The sequence below is a fragment of the Hypomesus nipponensis genome, chromosome 23 (assembly GCF_054491055.1).
Source record: "Hypomesus nipponensis isolate SF chromosome 23, ASM5449105v1, whole genome shotgun sequence".
Lineage (NCBI taxonomy): Eukaryota > Metazoa > Chordata > Actinopteri > Osmeriformes > Osmeridae > Hypomesus > Hypomesus nipponensis.
Window position 1 is genome coordinate 1,007,677 of NC_140383.1, and position 18,578 is coordinate 1,026,254.

Genomic DNA, 18,578 nt, shown 5'->3' on the forward strand with positions numbered 1-18,578 from the left:
TCTGTGCAGGGGGATGTGGTGTTTCACCTTGTTCCATTGTTTGGGTTCTTGTTGGTCTCCAACTCCACCGGTCTGAAGTGGACTCTGCAGACCTAATGAGAAGTGATGTCACCGCTGGACCCAACAGGAGTGTGATGAAACTGTTGAAGGCTCTAGATCACACACACACACACACACTTATACACAGCCTACTAGCATACGCACCAAGACACATTCAACAATGCACACAATCAGGCAAATCCTTCCACTGTGTCTCCTAATATGAGGAAATCATGATCTTGATTCTAAACTTACTAACACCTTAACCCTGACTAATGCAGTTGAGAACTTTTTCTAGACTCATGGCAAATTAAGCTAAACATAGTTCTATTGGGTGAAGGGACTGAAAGAGCTGGGTTGGTGTGTGCCAGCCAGGCTAACCCTCCCCTAAGCACGAGCCTCACCCCTCCTGGTCCATCTCCTTCCTCTGACACTCGCCCCTTACCCCTCCAGCCATCCCAACGACGAAAAGGAGGGCCTCTTCCACCGCAACCACTCCACCAACAGCCTTCACAGCAGCTTCCACCGCAACCACAACCACGTCCCTGACGCTGCCCTGCCCCTGGTGTCAGAGGACCAGGTGGAGCTCCACCAGACCAAAGGAGGGGAGCATGACAAAGAGGTGTTTGTGAGCTTGTTTGTGAGTCTGCTTGGCCGTCATCGTTCTCTGTCCTCTGCTTTTCCTGTTTAGAATGTTATGCTCTGGCATGAGGGTCTCTGACGTCACGGCAGTATCAGGGTCAGTCATGGGATCGCCTGTTTGTATTTAAAGCCATTTCCATCCTTGGTTTCGGTCCATTCTGCTGTGTGTTAGAGATCTAAGATCTGAACTTTTTTAGCGAGGCAACAAAATGCAAGTGGTGCTTGGATTGTGAGAAGAACCTAGACTAGCTGCCACAATAATTATGTTCTTAGTCAGCTAACAGGTGCTCCCAGTTAAAACTTCTTCATGCATTAACTGTGAAGCATTAATGTTCCCCGTGGCTTGCAATGCTGGCAAATTTAAACCAGCCTATAAAAATGAAATGTTCTGGTCATTTTGTGATGATAGAGGTTTATTAGCAGGCCTCTGCTGTCACTTTCCCACTGTAACTGTGTAAATGTAACACTCTCCAGACTAACATATGCAAAAAAAAGCCTTTGCTTGTGTCTGCTAAAGCTTTGCATTTGTAAGCTCCATCCAGCCTCTAAAACAATAGGAGCTGGGTTTGTGAAGATGTTTTGACTTCTTTATAGAAGGGTATATACGACCTAACTTAATATTATAAGTGACTGACTGTTGAGGATATGGGTATACTGAAATCATATTTGATGCTTCACCAAGCTTGTGTTTTTCTGTTCTTAAGCATGATCACATTGGTGTCTGTTAAACTAAATATTGTTTTGACCAACACACGTTTCCTTGTGTGCAATTAGAAATCCCTTCACCCCATGCCTGTTGACAGCCACCAGGCTGCCAGATCCATGAAACTCCTGGCCAAAATCCCCAAGGATGCTGAAGCCACTGTGGTCTTAGTTGGTGAGCAACGCATGCCCAGTGGATTTACAAACAACAGTAGCTAGCTAGTGAAGAGCTGAGGTAGGGAGGAAGGAAGGGAGGGAGGTTTGTGCATGTACTCTCTTGTTCTGGGTTTGCTGGCTAGTACTCTCCTGCTGTTCTTGAACTGTGTACAGTTGGCGGAAAATACACATTTTGCACAGCCCAGTGTTGTTTATAGAAATGATTTTCAACCATACCGTTTGCTTGCAGTAACAATCCAATATGCTTGCACTAGTGCCAATCAGTCTCTGGAGTGTTAATGTTAAATAATGCTAAAGTAGTACGAATTCATTTATTACAGTAGCAGTGCTAACAATGTTAGCTCTAGCATTATTCACCTTAGCATTGCTGGGATTGTAGGTACATCGTAGGTAGGCTACTGTTTGTAGGCCTACTTTTAGTATGCAACAATGTTATCATTATCGTTGCTAGCACCGTAGTTTTGTACGTTAGCCATCTCTTGCCGTCCCTCCAGGCTGCGTGGACTTTCTGGAGCAGCCGGCGATGGCCTTCGTCAGACTGAACGAGGCCGTCCTCCTCCAGTCGGTTCTGGAAGTGCCGGTGCCGGTCCGCTTCTTGTTCGTGCTGCTGGGTCCCAACCAGTCCAACCTGGACTACCACGAGATCGGACGCTCCTTCTCTACTCTCATGTCTGACAAGGTATAGCCAACCTGTGGGCCGCACTAGTGATACACTAGGGTAATACAGGTGGGTCGCCAAACCAATGAAAACTAAAGTATAAAAAATGAATTAATATCCATCCATATGGGCCATGGCAGTGTTTAATTTGTGCGATGTTATGTATAACAAAGGGGGGTCAGATGGCTGAGCGGTTAGGGAATCGGGCTACCAATCAGAAGGTTGCCGGTTCAATTCTGGCTGTGTAAAGTGACGTTGTTCCCTGGGCAAGGCACTTCACCCAACTTACCTCGGGGGAATGTCCCTGTACTTACTGTAAGTCGCTCTGGATAAGAGCGTCTGCTAAATGACTACATGTAAATGTATAAGCAACTGCTTACCTTTTTCTGAAAGAAAAAGGGACAAATTCAATAACCGGGGCTGTGAATAGTTTCCTGAAGCATGATAGTGTATACATGAATTTTATTTTGAAAATTAACTTGTTGTTTTTGTTTTTCTCTTGTGTATTTTTCCAGAACTTTCACGAGGTGGCCTACTTCGCTGACGACAGACAGGACCTTCTGAATGGCATAAACGAGTTCTTGGACTGCAGCATCGTCATCCCGCCGTCGGACGTGGAGGGAAAAGACCTGCTGAAGACGGTGGCGTCCTTCCAGAAACAGATGTTACGCAAGAGGAAGGAGCGGGAGATCAAGAAGCATCAGATCATCACACCAGGGGCCGACCAGGATACTAAAGGTTCATGTTGCACCAGATATTTACAACTCTTACTCCTGGGCCGCTATAGTCCTTTTGGTTTCAGCCAAACCACAGTTATATTTAACTCAATTCGACTAATTATAAGAGATTGATAATATGATAAGTTAGAGCAGAGATGGGAAGTAACAAAGTACAACACTTAAGTAGTACTTAAGTAGATTTTTCTGGTATCTACTTAACAATGTTTCTCTCCTTTCACTGTGTGTGAAAAAAAAGTGATGGGAATTTTTTGTTGTTGTTGAAAAAAATAGAAATGTTTTTGTGTCGTGTTGTGAGTTTTGAAACGGTTTTGATAGGTAAAAAAAAAAGTTTTAAAGGTTACATTTCTTTTGACAGGTTTTCACAAAAAAAAAAAAAAAAGTTTTAACTACAAACGTTTTTGTGTTGTGTGTGGGAAAAAAAGGTTTAGAAAAAAAAAACCTTCACTGTGTTTGTCCTTGACTAGAGGCGAGCCAGGATGAGCAGGAGGAGGAGGAGTTGGAGATCGACCCTCTGAAACGCTCGGGGATTCCCTTCGGAGGTCTGATTCACGACATCCGCCGGCGCTACCCGCGCTACATCAGCGACCTCAAGGACGCCGTGGATGTCCAGTGTATCGCAGCTGTCATCTTCATCTACTTTGCTGCCCTGTCGCCCACCATCACCTTTGGAGGACTGCTGGGTATGGCAGTTTTACTAGTGTTTTAATCGAACACTGTTTTGTCCTTCTTCGATAGAGACACAGAACAAAAACTTGTACAACAGCAGGAAAAGGACAAACCTGTGTCAACCTCTTTCCTCTTCCTGTCTGTACAGGAGAGAAAACAGAAGGCATGATGGGAGTTTCTGAGCTCATCATCTCCACGGCTACCCTGGGTGTTCTATTTTCCCTGTTGGCGGGACAACCCCTCCTTATCATCGGTTTCTCAGGACCCCTGCTGGTGTTTGAGGAAGCCTTCTACAAGGTGCCTGAACCAAAAATAAGAATTGGGCCAGAGCCCCATTAAATGGATTGTATAATTCAATTATGAAACTTAGCAGTGATTCATGTAACAGCAGTGTAAAATGTAATTCAAATCCACCCCTCTCGAGTCCCATTTTTTTGTTTGACACATTTTTACAACAGTTTGACACATGTTCTCCAGTTTCTTCAGTTTCCTTCACCTCTTTCTCTCCTTTCTCCCCCCCCTCCCCCTCAGTTCTGCCAGTCCCAGGGCTTTGAGTACCTGACCGGCCGCGTGTGGATCGGGTTCTGGCTCATCTTCATCGTCCTGGTGATGGTTGCTGCCGAGGGCAGTTTCCTGGTGCGCTACATCTCACCCTTCACCCAGGAGATCTTCGCCTTCCTCATCTCTCTTATCTTCATCTATGAGACCTTCTCTAAGCTCATCAAGGTAAAGCACATCTAAAGTCAGGCCTAAGCCAGTGTGGAGTTTCAAAACCACAAGCTGCTGTTGTTTGTAAAATCAAGAGTGGAACGGTTGTTTTGATGATGAACTCTGGCGGGTGGTTCTGTTGCAGGTGTTCCAGGAGCATCCCCTGATGAGGAACTACCCTCCGTTCCAGCAGGGCTTCCCTGACCTGGCCAGCGTGCTGGACGGGCTGCTGCACGAGGAGGGCCCCGTCCTGAACCAGCCCAACACCGCCCTGCTCTCCCTGGTGCTCATGCTCGGAACCTTCTTTGTGGCTTTCTTTCTCCGGAAGCTCCGAAACAGCCGTTTCCTGGGCGGGAAGGTGACATATTTTATTATTAACGTATTTGTGTGAAATATTCCCTTAAATCAGAATGTGGAGTAGGCGATATTTGTCTAGCGGTTTACAAATGGGGAAAAGAGCAAGGATTGTTAAATCATCGCATATTTTTATTTTATATCAAGGAATCATTTTGAGTGACAATATAAAATGTATTGGATCATATATAGAGTAAATGCTGAATACTGTATTTTGATAAATATTCTTATGACTTCTCTGTTTGTAGGCAAGAAGAATCATTGGGGATTTTGGAATTCCCATCTCCATCTTGTTCTCGGTCCTGCTTGATTTCTCCATTCCTGATACCTATACTCAGGTAAACAAACTGTGCATTTCCTCCAGCAGATTTGTCATTTAGTTTCAGTTTTGGCTTTTGGCACTTTTAAGCATATCCACTTATATTCTACCTGCTGGGAAAACACATGTAGCTTGGTGGCAGTCAAACATTATTGGTGACAACATTTGAACATGAAAAGTCCATGAAGAAGCATATGGCACTTCTCATGCCTCTCACATTCACCCAAACTTGTATCATATCCTATACAGTGTTCCAAAAACAATATTGCATACTGTTTGTGTTGGTTTTTAAAACCCAATGTGTTTTAGGAAGTGATCTTGTGCTCTGGTGTAGCTCCAGAGTAGTGATCAGTACATCAGTACATTCTAGCTGCCTCCCACAGAGAGGAAACACAGTGAGACCTGCTCCTGTTTCTCCACCATGTCCTCCTCCTCTCCTCTCCTCCTCCCCTCCTCTCCTCTCCTCCCCTCCTCTCCTCTCCTCTCCTCTCCCCTCCTCTCCCCTCCTCTCCTCTCCTGCAGAAGCTGAACGTGCCTTCTGGCTTCTCTGTCACATCTCCTGACAAGCGCGGCTGGTTCATCAGTCCGTTTGGAGACAAACAGCCGTTCCCTGCCTGGATGATGGGGGCGTCCATCGTCCCTGCGCTGCTCGTCTTCATCCTCATCTTCATGGAGACGCAGATTACCTCGTGAGTAGCTCAGTTATATATTTGATGTATATATATGATGTATATATATTTTTTGATGTATATATATATATGATATTCCTGGTCACCGGGGGGAACACTGTGTGAACCGTTTACAAACTGCTACATGACAAGTTACAACCTTTACAGGACTAGATAAAACCTTCATATGACGAGATAAAACAGTCGGCTTAATCATCCGTAGAACAAAACAAAGCATGAAACTCACTTAATAACAACAAACATCCTCTCGTGTCACCCGCCCTGCACGTCACCCGCCCTGCATGTCACCTGGCCAGGCTGATCGTCAGTAAGAAGGAGAGGCGCCTGGTGAAGGGCTCGGGGTTCCACTTGGACCTGCTCCTGATCGTCACCCTGGGGGCCATCTGTCCACTGTTCGGCCTGCCCTGGCTGACCGCCGCCACGGTGCGCTCTGTCACGCACGTCAACGCGCTGACGGTGATGAGCAAGGCTACGGCCCCCGGGGAGAAGCCCATGATCCAGGAGGTGAAGGAGCAGAGGGTTACGGGCCTGGTCGTGTCCGTGCTCGTGGGTAAGGAGGCTGGGAATCAGGAAACAGGGGTTTAGGTACTGGAAGCAACTCTACAAAACAACATGTATCCAACTGGATTTAAAGGTTGGAAATTGATCTGGGGAAGGTCTGGGGAAATAGAGGTAATTACAGTTATTTTAGAGGTTGGAATCTTAAATCATAGTGGAAACCATTCGTTTTATATTAGAATGCAACAGTATGCGTATCTTCTGTGCTTCTCTGTAAAGATGCTCTGTTCAGCCAAACATTGACTCCCCTCCACTGACTTCCTGTTCCTCCAGGAATGTCCATCGTGATGACTGATCTTCTCCGCCACATCCCATTGGCTGTGCTGTTTGGCATTTTCCTGTACATGGGTGTCACGTCGCTCACGGGCATCCAGCTGTACGAGCGCATCACCCTCATGGTCACGCCCGCCAAACACCACCCTGACCACATCTACGTCACCAAGGTAACAGGGCTGGGGGGCTGGGTTAGAGGGCACGCTAACGTCTTTGGATGAAGAACAAAGGCTGTAACATCCACTAGGGGGAGCCAGGTGCATGTGAGATATCCCCAGACAGGGGACCAGGCCTCACTGGGACAGGATCAGAGCTTGTCACACTCAGAGCCAACACATGTCTCACTGTCCCTTCACTTATTTACCCATAAGCCTTTACATACATACTTGTAAACCTTAGGTTTTGTGTGTGTGTGTGTGTGTGTGTGTGTGTGTGTTTGTGTGTGTGCATGCATGCATGTGTACGTGCGTATGAATGCTCTCTGACCCCTAGGTGAAGACCTGGCGTATGAACATGTTCACCATCATCCAGCTGATGTGCATCGTGCTGCTGTGGGTGGTCAAGTCCACCGCGGCTTCGCTGGCCTTCCCCTTCATCCTCATCCTCACCGTGCCGCTGCGACGCCTTGTCCTCGCCAGGATCTTCGAGGAGCGAGAGCTCCAGGCGGTATGTGGAAAACTCTGGAATTCAATTGTATTCTTGGAGTTGCAGAGCAAACATCTTGCCTGCAATCCTAGGTGGAAACAGACCCTGTGAAGTTTCCAACTTCAGATTTCCGACAGGCAGATTAGCTCCTGTGTGTGCGTGTGCATGTGTGGTTCTTCATTGAGATGTTATTATTTGATTTTGTTATACATTTGTCCTGTTTTTCATTTTTGAGAGCGTACTTGCATGCAATACTTGTATTGTTGTGTGTATACACTACAATCTATGCCAGTTCACATGAGAAGGAACACAAAAAGATCCCATGTGATCATGGTAATGAAAGGGTAGTTTGAGTCCTGAGTCCAGATCATTTGAGCCTTATCCAGTGTTTCCCTCTCCACAGCTTGACTCAGACGAGGACTCCCCTAACTTTGATGAGGATGGGCGGGACGAGTATAATGAAATTCACATGCTTGTCTAGTAAGGTCCGGCCTGCTACTCTCTCCTGACCTGGTAGAGCGACTCACAGCCTGTTTGGATGAAAACCACTAGTCTGGGTAGCTAAGTCAGAGTTCAGTAAGGATCTGTCCAATAGAAAACCTTGTATATACAGAATATTCCAGTACCCCTTGAATCTACAAACACACTAATCGTACACCCCTATTTATATACTTATTTATATTTTTGCCTTCTCCATGGAGTTTATTATTTCGTCTGTCCCACTATTCATCAGCATGATGACTTTTGCCGTGTAACAGGACCAAGGCACCTTGTAATACAGAGCCAGGTACTCCTCAACACCTGCCTTCTACTGGGATTAGCTCTCTTCCATTTAAAGGTCAACTTCTAAACAGGGACTGAGTTTGAGTGCATCGACTGGGACCTCCGAGCCCTCCAGTGTGTGTGTTGAACTGGATCTCATCCACACTGCAGCTCCCAAGTAGACTGCTCTGAAAGGATAGGTTTGAAGAGAAAAGCTCTGGTGCGACAACTCTGGCTGTCAGACAAGTTCACTGCCTCAGTTTTTGAACTGCCTTCTCCCCTGTTACTGTGAAGGCATTAGTTAAGGTAACAGCCTGACTTGCCAGATTCCTGTGCAATTCCTTTCAGATGCCTGGAAACATTAACACCAAATGAACTGCACTGCCACACCAGTTCCATGGAAAAATATAGATACAGAGAGCCTTCAGGGTGCCCTGGAATCCAATGAAGACTGATTTAGACAAATGTCTATTTCAGTCTGGAATCGTGACCTACCTAAGCAGTCAGTCCAATTACTTTAAATGCAGAACTGTACAAGTTGTGTCTGCATTGTTCCCATTGTTTGATTTCAATTGTACATGTTTTTTTGCTTTCTTTCTTTTATCAATTTTCATTTGTCACTTTAACCTGACAGTCTGGAGTGTCACCCCTTTTATATTTCCTTGTGATTTCTCAGTATTCTAGTGGAATATTATCCTGCCAGTTCTGTATGAAGCCATATTTACGTGTGGGATGATATGGGTTTCATTTCTCTCTGTGCCATTCGCTTTGTGTGCTGAACATGTTTCCTGGTCATTTTATCTCAGCAGCTAAACAGCTTGGTGGTTAAACTCAAGACTGATTGAAACTAGTGTTGGCTCGTTGCCAGGTCTGAGAATGATCCGGACAAGCTAAGAGAAATGTCTGGGAGGAACTATATTGCTGGAATGCTTCAAGTAATCTGACACAACTTTTACATCACAGTCATCGTTGGTGTGTGCTGTGTTTCAGGAAGATTGTGATGGTCACTTTCAGACGGTCCGTGTAGGACAGTTAGTGACACGTGCTGGTGTTGGAGGTGGGTTCAGGAGAACGTGTTCTCTTCCTAACATTAGGCTTCGGGGGTGTACCACACATTCCCCACATTCTGACAGTTATGACATTTCAGGAAGGTGTCAGACGTTCCATACTGATGTTGACTATCAGATGAAGGTTTTAAATGAGCTGAAATCTGAAGAGATTCTACTAACATTGCTACACTCTGAAATTAGAGATCCGAAAATGTTATATAAAAATGACCCTTGAGCCACAATTTTTCCCCTAAAATGATGTTTGATGTCCCCTTTGTGTACATAAAGGAGTTGACTTTGCTGAGAAAAGCGAACATTTTGTGTTCTACTGTTGTTTATCTTTAAGTTGATATTCATTTAGCAGACTCTTTTATTTTAAGTGACGTGCTGTTCTTGAGTGCTTCTAACCTACCAGCAGACGGAGAAATGTAATATTTGAGTTATTTTAGTTGTTGCCTTGGTGGTGGCGCTGTCAGAGTAGACTGTGTGTCTGGAAGGTTCTTCAACAGTGTCACTTGAACGAGGCCCTCACCACCATGACCCTGAAGCCACCACAGTCTAAATATGAAGGTCTGTAGCGTCACGTCAACATCATCTCAGACGGAAGTGGCTGTATTGTGAAGCTAGTTCAGTCAGAATGTGTGAAGTGTTGCAGCAGCAGGGGCTGCGTGTGTGCTGCGTCCACCCACACCGGCTCAGAAGGAGAGCTGGGCGCTCTCCGTCCGTTAAGGGAAGTCCAAAGGTCGTTGTTGTTTGAGAATACGAGTGTGCAGGCGCGGTGACAGCTAACCGGATAGGATAGTGTTTGGGGGGTGCGCTCCGCAAAACATTTATGTCTCTGAGGCCAAACTGAAATGGAAGTGGAGCGTTACTAAGATGATCAAAGCTGCTGGCCCGACCACTCTGCTCTGAACGAGGCTTTGGAACCAGGAGACAAAAAGTAGGGCCTGGCATGTAGGCAGTCAGGGGTCAGAGTGCACCAGGTTCCGTCGACTTCTACCACCATGCCAGAGAAGCAGAGCCCCTGCATCTAGGAACACACGTGTCACTGTTCAACCACAAGTAGCTAGATTCCTTTTGGTGTGAATCGATAGGTCTGTGCCTCTTTTCGTTTCTTTTGACAGCATGAACCTGACATGGATCTCATCTGTCGTATGCCAGATTTTAAATGATTTAAAAAAACTAGACAATCAGATATGTATGCCAGTATTAACTGTGTATTTGTCCTTGAAATGAATCTCTCCTCTCATGGAATGTTGCTAGCAAGGTTATCTCCCTTCAGACTTTAGTTTTTGTTGTTGTTCCGCTGTTTCACTCACTCTTCTCTTGTACAGGTCGCTAACAGTGTTGAAACAGTCACCTTCTCAATCAGCATTTTCTATCAGAGTTACCTCACAGTAGGTCAACACTCTCTTTGCTTGGACAATTCACTTTCCGTGAAGGTCATCCTTCTGAACCTTTAAGATACCAACACAATATTATTGTATGACCCAACCTGTCATCACTGCACTGAAGACAAACTTTCTCTATGAAGGGAAATGTCTGTTGTGTCTCCATTTGGGTGACAAATTACATAGGAATGTGCATGATGTGTACATGCCAGCATCTGTGGAGAAGGAACATGCTGGAAGCCATGTCTCTTCCTCAGACAGTACACTTACACATGAACACAACACAACATGTTGCCTGGCTGTTTTGAAGATGTGCAAACATCTTTCTTTTGAGTTTATTTTACGGTAAATTAAGCTTAAGTTAGCATTAGCAATACTGAAAAGTACTTGTGTCATGTGAATACTTGAATAGGAGTCCTGCTATTATTATAAAGAGGTTTTAAAACTACTGAACAAGACATTTTTATTTTTTGTCTGAAAATAAATATTTATTATGTGTTTCAAGTATGCATCAAGTTTTTATTCACAACATTTAGATAACTCCACAATAAATCATTAAGTAACTGACAAGTACACTGCACTACAATTTCAATAATGTGAATGGAAAGTTATGTATTGTCTTGGGATGAAAACAATAATGTAAGACCTTCACCATGTACATAAAGTTACTGTCAGCAATCCTATTAATGTTTGCATGTTGACAGAACTTTTGGTATTAATCTTGTGATGGCTCTTTGTTTCAAAGAGCCAATTATGACAATGTTGTCATTCTACTGAAACCTTGTTTGAGAGGTAAACTGAGTTTGAAGTGACATGAGAGGGACATGGAGGGACTTTGAAGTGACATGAGAGGGACAGGGAGGGACTTTGCCCCTGCTGCTCATATGGCCTCAGCCTACAGGGGACTGTCACTTATCCTAGGAGCTACCGGGGTGCCCCTGGCGTCGGGGGGGGTGTGGTGTTCCTACAGCCCCACTGAGCACGTTAGCTCTGGGCTCCTGGTGGTCAAGTGGACACACAGCAGGGGCAGGAAGAGGGTGGCGATGATGCCCGGGACAATGAGCATGATCTGGACGGTCAGCGGGGGGTCCTCCCTGTAGGCGCACAGGGAGAAGTAGATCCTGTGGACCGACAGGAAGATCTCATCCTTCAGGGAGGGCTCTGGACACCTCGTCACGTTGGCCACCTTTTCCACGCAGGTCTTCAGCTGAATGTAGGACCTGGAGCAGAGAGAGAGAGAATACGAGGGAGAAAGCAGGAACAAAAGAGAGAGAGAGAGAATATGAGGGAAAGAGAAAGAGAGACATAAATAAAACATTAAGACATAAAGGCTGCAGGCACTGAACAGCATCAGTCTGTCAGAAGGTGGGGAGGTGACGTGTTCCCTGTGTGAACACTCCACCCTAACAGACCATCTCCTCCCTCCAGGGGCACCAGCCCAGGTCATGACCAGTCATACCTGGCTCATTCAGCTGGAATCAGAGTAGTATCACTACATGTACAGTCTGGGCCAACCATGTAACATCTGGAAGTATGAAGACAAATGAACAGTGGGCAGCCATGGCGATGTGAAGTGACCCTGAGAAACACCCAGGGGATCCAGGAACATCGGACTTTCCCATGACTCAAGGTCATGGTACGTCTCCATAACGACTCAAGGTCATGGGACGTCTCCAACAGACGTGGGCTAATGCAACGTCAAACTTCCCCCTCCACTGTTTTTACTTCCTTAACAGGAAGCAGCCATCAGCACCAGGGACTGCTGAGGGAACGCACAGTGCAGGTCACAGTGCAGGTCAGGCCACACTGGACTCATCCAGAAGACAGCAGGTAAGGAGAAGACGCACCATTTCATCTGGGGCCAGGGGCAACTGTCTTGGTAGCCGCTGTTCTTCATATTGCTGTAAAATTCTGGTAAACAGTAATCTTGGGCAAATCTGTCGAAATTGTGCCGGTTGCATGAAGAAATTTTAACGCCTTTGCCAAGTCCTAGAAATGAGAGTTGAATTTAGAAGTTCAGTTCAATTTTCCCTCTATTTATTAGAAAATATTTTGTCACAAACTTTGAAGATTCCCCCAGACAGAGCTCATTTGTTTTTCCAAGTTATACATTTTATACTTAAACAAATGCAAAATTGTAGCTTGAAAAGTAACCCTGTTGTGTGAGGTAAACCAGTCAGACTGACCACAAATCAAATCAACAGCTTACCTGTTATTATCAGAAGAATCACACACATTGTCACTTGATTGGAAGACACTTGAACCTCCATCTATCAGGAAATGTCAAAAGTTTGAACATTGTGGTTTTTTACAACAGACGTGTAGCAGGAGGAGACAGACAATCAATGTAATCAATTTAAAATCGAAGTCATTTAGCTTTGTTTATATAGCTCACATTCACATTCAACACAGTCTATTGAACTGTACGCTACAACACAGACAGCTGCTGCATGATATTAGTGTCCAGTACGAACACTAGTTTTGTACATCGTAGAGAATGAGAGTATGTCAGTGTTTACACCTGTTTTGGAAAAAAAATATACACAATGAAGTAACTTGCGGTATGCACAAAATGCTAAAACCTTTATATACTGTATGTGTTTTTCTATATTTTACAAACAGGTTTACTGTACTTATAATGTCAAGTCCAGCTGCATCCTGAACATGTTCTCAATGATTGAATCTATCTCCTGGGATGGAGTCACTAAAAACAGATGTCAGCAGGAATGCAATCCAGATACACGCTGGGTCCTCTTCCAAACCTCAACAACTGTCCAAACTGGTACTAAAAAAAACATTCACATAACAAGAAACCTCTTCAGGAGTAGGTATGAACAGACCTGTAAGTGTATGCAGGACATCTTGAAGTGTAGATAGGGTAAACACCAACAGGTTTATTCTACAACATATCTTAACAATATCTGTAAAACCCTCCTTCACAATCTACATACTGGAACTACAGTCTTAATGTAGTTTTAACAAAACGTTCCCCTGAAATACCTTGATTTGAACCTGTAGGTTAGTTCCTGTTCTGATGAACTGGTCCCAGTAAAAAACTAAACAAAGAAAAATACAGTGAACAGAGTTGAGGTAAAAAGTTCCAGCTGAATATCAAGTAGCAGAGAAACTAGTAGCCCTCCACAGCTGCACAGCTAAGCTCCTCTTCTCCGCTGATCCAATGGCCTTATCAGTGAGAACGGGCGCTGCTCTTATGCAATCTGCAGCCCTGTACCGCTGCACAAGCAGCATCCTTTCCCAGGCCAATCCCCCTCGTTCCCAGGGTTTTGCACCCAGCTCCTTGCTCCCTGCTAGTCCCTGGTGACCAGGGATCAGCAGGCTGCCTTGTCTAAACCGTGCGTACAGTACACTGGCTGACCGCTGGTCGAGGAAGAAAGGGGGGGACGGGGGAGCGAGTGGGAGGGGGGAGGGGGGTTGTCAAATATGTTTTTTCTCTGAAGCCGAGAGACGTAGACATTCACCAGCCTCGGATGTACGTGCATGCAACAACAGCAAAGAAAACTGCCATACACAAACCGATGAGAAAGCCCATGTATTTCAGCACTTTGAGTCATGTAGTAAACCTGCTTCTCAGACCTATGAGGTGGAGAGAGAGAGAGATATTCATCTGAGGCCAGAGCTCTCTGTGGCACTGGCAGCAGTGCTCTCTCCCTAGCAGTGCACTCTCCCCCTGCTATCTCCAGTGTAATTGTATCACATCCATCTGCTAGCACCGACCTCCCCCTGACCCTGTGAGTCCCAGTGTCCAGCAGGGCAGAACACACCAGAGGGAGAACACACAGAGACTCACACAGGATGACATGGATGGAGTTTAGCACGCTGTCGGCTTGTTAGATCCAAAACAAGTAAACAACTAGAATTATTTGTAAACTTCTCAATGCAGTCCTGGAAAAGGAAGTGATCGGACAAAAGACATAACTTAACCCCAAAAATCTGCCTGCTCGCAAACTTTTTTCCACATTTAATTCCATATCTAAAACTCTCATTACATGTTTCTAAACCAAAATAGAAACATCTTTTGAACTAGTCACACAAGATTACATTTCAAAGTGTTCTTAAAACCCCCAAAAACGTCTCCTTTGCCTTTGATCTCAGTGGGGTGAAACCACACAGAACAGTACTGCTCCCATTCACTTCTGTGCTTCTGTTTATGTCTGTGCGTGTCTGCCTGGGTCCTCACTATTCAACACACAGCTACACGATAGTAACCAACTACAATAACAACAGAAGCTTATAGATGTCGGATCGTCTGACTGTCCTTTAAGCAGGCTACATTCTCAACGTACAGGCAGGAGGGACACTGTCTTCTCTGCGCTGACACGCCCCAGTCATTCCTTGGAGACTGCATGTTTGAACCTTTGGTTGCCAGAGAGAGTCCTAACATTGCAGGACTTGTATGTGCCACGATGACAACACAAAGGTCTGTATGCTTTTATGTTTTATTATGAATTTCAGTTTAAGGTTTTCTGAATAAATTGGCTTCACATCTGGCACCAGGTGGTGATACTGCTATACTTTTCCTAAATACAGGTAATGGCTGCACTGGATAAAGGAAATATGTGATCTGAGCCATAGTCAGGTTGGTTTTAGATGTACTATTGTATTTAATGGAATTGTATTTTTTAAATTTGATTACAGTGTGTTCAGTGTCCCCTTACATGGAGGGATGGTTTTTGGTCAGCTGACAGGTTCCCAGTGATGACCCACCAAGCTGAGGAGAATAACACATACAGTGTCCTGGTTGAATGTGTGTCCTGCCTGAATGTGTGTCCTGGCTGAATGTGTGTCCTGACTGAATGTGTGTCCTGCCTGAATGTGTGTCCTTGCTGAATGTGTGTCCTGACTGAATGTGTGTCCTGGCTGAATGTGTGTCCTGGCTGAATGTGTGTCCTGACTGAATGTGTGTCCTGACTGAATGTGCGCTTTTCCAACTTTGCAACTGCTACTCACTGTACTCACTGTACTCACTGCTACTCACTGCTACTCACTGTACTCACTGTACTCACTGTACTCACTGCTACTCACTGCACTCACTGTACTCACTGTACTCACTGTACTCACTGCTACTCACTGTACTCACTGTACTCACTGTACTCACTGCTACTCACTGTACTCACTGTACTCACTGCACTCACTGTACTCACTGTACTCACTGCTACTCACTGTACTCACTGTACTCACTGTTTCTCAAAGACACACAAGACTGGCATCCTAGTTGAGTTTTTATACAACCAGCAATTACAGCAGCGATTAAAAAGGTTCGCCCAAATCCTTTCATCTCTGCTCGTTCCTACATTGGTGTTTTTACACTTTTGTCCCATTTTCTTCTGAGCTGCCTTGAAGCTTATGTCTAAGGCGTGGAGAATATGACAACCGTTGTGTGTAATTTAATTAGTGTTCACTTAACAGCTACTTGAAAGATAGACCTGTCATGAGTCCTGTGAAAATACCTTTCTGCACATGCCAAATCTTTTCTTTTTTTCCCTTACAAGTGCTAAAAAATGTAATGTTTCAGGTAATGCCCATTCATCTAATGTTGCTAAGCAACATACACATAATATAATCACAGTTCATTTGAAACTGGAGGAAAGTACTGGAGTGGTCATATGAAAACATTTCCACTTCACTTAGTCGCCGGCATAACACGATTCTCGACAGAGCAAAACACACACTAGAGACTCACAATGTTCACGTTAAAAGGCTTGTTTGTGAAAGGGAGTGAAAGTGCTGTTTGGATAGTTCTTATTATTGGTGTAATGGAAAGGGTTCTCTCAGATAGGTGCTGAAATGGAAAGCTCCTGTGATGGATGACCTCTACTCATACCTCAGACGAGAGATAGCGGCCTTCCAGGTCCACGTTGAGGAATGCAAACACTCCTTTGACATGGACAGTCTTGGCTTGGTCTTGCGAGCCTTGACTGCGAAACACAAAAGTGAAATTGACAGTTTGGAACAGCTACAGGAGCTTGTGTCAGACATTCAAGCAGAATCCAAAGAGTCAGTCGGTGCCAGTGTTAACTGCATGGGCTCCGACATCAAACGTTGCATTTCCTGGCTGCTGTCTTTCATGCAGCATCTCAGAGCAATGAAGGATGTCTTCGATGAACAAGTGGTGGTCCCTCTCTGTGAAAGCCTGTATGTCCTGGAGGAGCATGGTGACCCTGATAGCGCCAGCCTGCTGTCTCGGAGCCAGAGCAGCTCCAGAGAGCTGCTGTCTGTCTCCAAGGTGGCCGGCGACCTCTTCACTCTGCGACGCAGGTGGGCTTTGATGCTTCTCCCTGGTCCAATTAGGGAGGTGAACAGAAGTCTGCAAAACATTTCTGTGTGTGCTCAGTCGGGGTCACGCAAGTTTGCTAAAGTTGAATGGCTCATTCCAGATATCCTTTATAAGAGTTCTGTGGCTGTGCAGCTCGCTAATCAGTGGGTGGATCTGCACCAAAGAGGGAAGCGGTGGGAAAGAGGTAGAAAGGAAGGCTGTGGGAGCATCCAGCCGTCACCAACGAGCTCTCCAAGCAGGGAACGAGAACGCACAAGGAGTTCTGAGCCGTCTGGGTCGTTAACCAGGAGAGGGGAGGACCCTGTGGAACAGACCCAGGCCAAGCTCAGCCAGCTCAGGGCCGAGCTCCTGGCCTCGACAGGGAGGGAGAAGCAGGTCCGGGCTCTGGAGGCTCGGCTGACCAAGGTCTCTGTCAGGATCCAGCACCTCCAGACCCAGGTGGGGCAGGATGGGCTGAGGGCTGGGCGAGGAGTCCAGTTTGAGGCCGATTGGACGGGGAGCAGCCCAGGGTTTCCAGAGGGTCTCCCGGACCCAGCGGTGGATGTGGAACAGAGGCTGAGGATGGAGAAGTACCAGAGGCGGATACTGCTGGAAGACCTGCTGCTGAACATGGAGATCCAGCCAGCGCTGATTCGCTACACTGACATGGTGAGTTCTATGGTTTTACTAAACCTTGAAATGTGAGAAAAATGTGGACAGCTGGAACCAAATTACAGCTGATAAGCTGAAAGCTGATATATATTTATATGTGACTAATTGAACAAATGAAACATCTACTTCTTTCTCTTGAGGTGAGAGATCTGTGCAGGCAGTGTGAGGAGAACAGCCAGGCCTTTGAGAACAGCTGGAGCATCAGACTTCCATACATGGAGCCCACTAATCAACAGTGTTCAGACAACTCACCCATCAAATCCTTCCAGACTGGCCGCTCTTACTGACAGATCCAGCGAGAGGCCATTCATTTAAGGAAATAAGTTCAGCCAACAAAATGTTATGTGTAATTGAGCAGCACAAACTTTTAGCAAACTATTTTAACACAGGGAAGTAGTTAGAGACTGATGTATTGGGAAACAGCTTGTGATACAGGGTTTGCAGTTTCAAAACCAACCAAGGTAAACAGTGTTTGCTATACTGACTTAGTTCAAGTTTTGGCATCTGATTTTGTCCCAATACTTTTTGTCTTACATCGTTAACCCTCCTCCAAAGCTTCTGTTAATCTTAAATCATTTGTGTTATTCGAACAATTCAAAATTGGTATTTTGTGGGGTCATGAAGCCACAGAATGATAATAATGTTGATAAATGCAGTGTCCATTTAATTAAGCTGTCTGTCTCATGATGGGTGTGTTAATGATGGCATGCGCGGCTCTAAACACTCAGAGTTTGGCTAAACTCAAACATTCCTTAGAAGAACGTTTCAGACTGTCCACACTCAATCTCAAATTATTTATATCTGGGCACAGTTAAACAACTGTGTATTTTGGCATCAGAATCAGGGTCGGAATAGGTCAGCTCCCAGTTCAAAGGCCCTTAGAAAGGCTACAGTTCAGTGACACCAAACAAATTGCTCTGTCTTTGAAAGAAAATCCATTTGAGCCTTGAGGAGTTTGGACACCGTGTCTAGGAGGGTGCATGTGCTTCCCGTGACCAGGGCTCCTCCCAGCGTCTGGCACTGAGCCAGGACCACAGCGTGTGTCTGTGTGCACAGAGCGAGTGGACTGCATGTGGCGGCCTCCATTTGTGAGTACAAGTAAATAAATGAAATAAGAAAAGGATTTGAAACTGCTCAAAGGGTTGTATTTGCGGGCATTAACTGCGAAGGTCGACAAAGTAGTAAAAAAAAAAGTCTCATGTATAACCTGTGGTCAAATGAAGCTCACATGAAATACTGAGAGCAAAAAGCGTTCCAAAG

The 18,578-nt window shown here is 45.3% G+C and overlaps 2 protein-coding genes across 9 annotated transcripts in view; one reads left to right on the forward strand and one right to left on the reverse strand.

Moving 5' to 3' along the window:
- Nucleotides 1–10,870, forward strand: part of slc4a3 (solute carrier family 4 member 3) — a 29,013-nt gene extending 18,143 nt beyond the window's left edge. Inside the window, exons 10-23 of the mRNA XM_084688133.1 lie at nucleotides 493–679; nucleotides 1,456–1,558; nucleotides 2,055–2,239; nucleotides 2,734–2,956; nucleotides 3,423–3,638; nucleotides 3,773–3,921; nucleotides 4,156–4,350; nucleotides 4,478–4,690; nucleotides 4,935–5,024; nucleotides 5,528–5,694; nucleotides 5,991–6,244; nucleotides 6,526–6,695; nucleotides 7,018–7,191; nucleotides 7,574–10,870. Of these exons, the coding sequence (XP_084544259.1) occupies nucleotides 493–679; nucleotides 1,456–1,558; nucleotides 2,055–2,239; nucleotides 2,734–2,956; nucleotides 3,423–3,638; nucleotides 3,773–3,921; nucleotides 4,156–4,350; nucleotides 4,478–4,690; nucleotides 4,935–5,024; nucleotides 5,528–5,694; nucleotides 5,991–6,244; nucleotides 6,526–6,695; nucleotides 7,018–7,191; nucleotides 7,574–7,651 (2,404 nt within the window). The 3' untranslated portion in view covers nucleotides 7,652–10,870. The remainder of the gene's footprint in view (nucleotides 1–492; nucleotides 680–1,455; nucleotides 1,559–2,054; nucleotides 2,240–2,733; nucleotides 2,957–3,422; nucleotides 3,639–3,772; nucleotides 3,922–4,155; nucleotides 4,351–4,477; nucleotides 4,691–4,934; nucleotides 5,025–5,527; nucleotides 5,695–5,990; nucleotides 6,245–6,525; nucleotides 6,696–7,017; nucleotides 7,192–7,573) is intronic.
- LOC146233277 (receptor activity-modifying protein 1) lies at nucleotides 10,824–13,567 on the reverse strand. 8 transcript variants are annotated; one of them, XM_084688134.1, is made up of 5 exons: nucleotides 13,373–13,567; nucleotides 13,213–13,233; nucleotides 12,582–12,642; nucleotides 12,220–12,361; nucleotides 10,824–11,592 (listed from the first exon to the last, which is right to left on the reverse strand). In XM_084688134.1, exons 2-5 carry the CDS (start codon nucleotides 13,231–13,233, stop codon nucleotides 11,337–11,339), a joined length of 480 nt encoding a protein of 159 aa, XP_084544260.1. In that variant the 5' UTR covers nucleotides 13,373–13,567; the 3' UTR covers nucleotides 10,824–11,336. The 8 variants fall into 8 exon arrangements, with proteins under 8 accessions (XP_084544260.1, XP_084544265.1, XP_084544261.1 ...); XM_084688139.1 differs by lacking the exon at nucleotides 13,373–13,567 and adding an exon at nucleotides 12,768–12,893 and having other exon boundaries at nucleotides 13,006–13,338; XM_084688137.1 differs by lacking the exon at nucleotides 13,213–13,233 and adding an exon at nucleotides 13,006–13,151 and having other exon boundaries at nucleotides 10,825–11,592; nucleotides 12,582–12,893.
- Between the last annotated feature and the right edge of the window lie 5,011 nt (nucleotides 13,568–18,578).

Excerpts from the sequence above, each read along its gene's own strand:
- LOC146233277 (XM_084688134.1), bottom strand. The coding sequence starts at position 13,233 with ATGTCCTGCATACACTTACAG. Across the intron at positions 12,643-13,212 it reads TGTCCTGCATACACTTACAG|ATGGAGGTTCAAGTGTCTTC; the intron begins GTCTGTTCATAC and ends ATTTCCTGATAG. Across the intron at positions 12,362-12,581 it reads GATTCTTCTGATAATAACAG|GACTTGGCAAAGGCGTTAAA; the intron begins GTAAGCTGTTGA and ends TCTCATTTCTAG.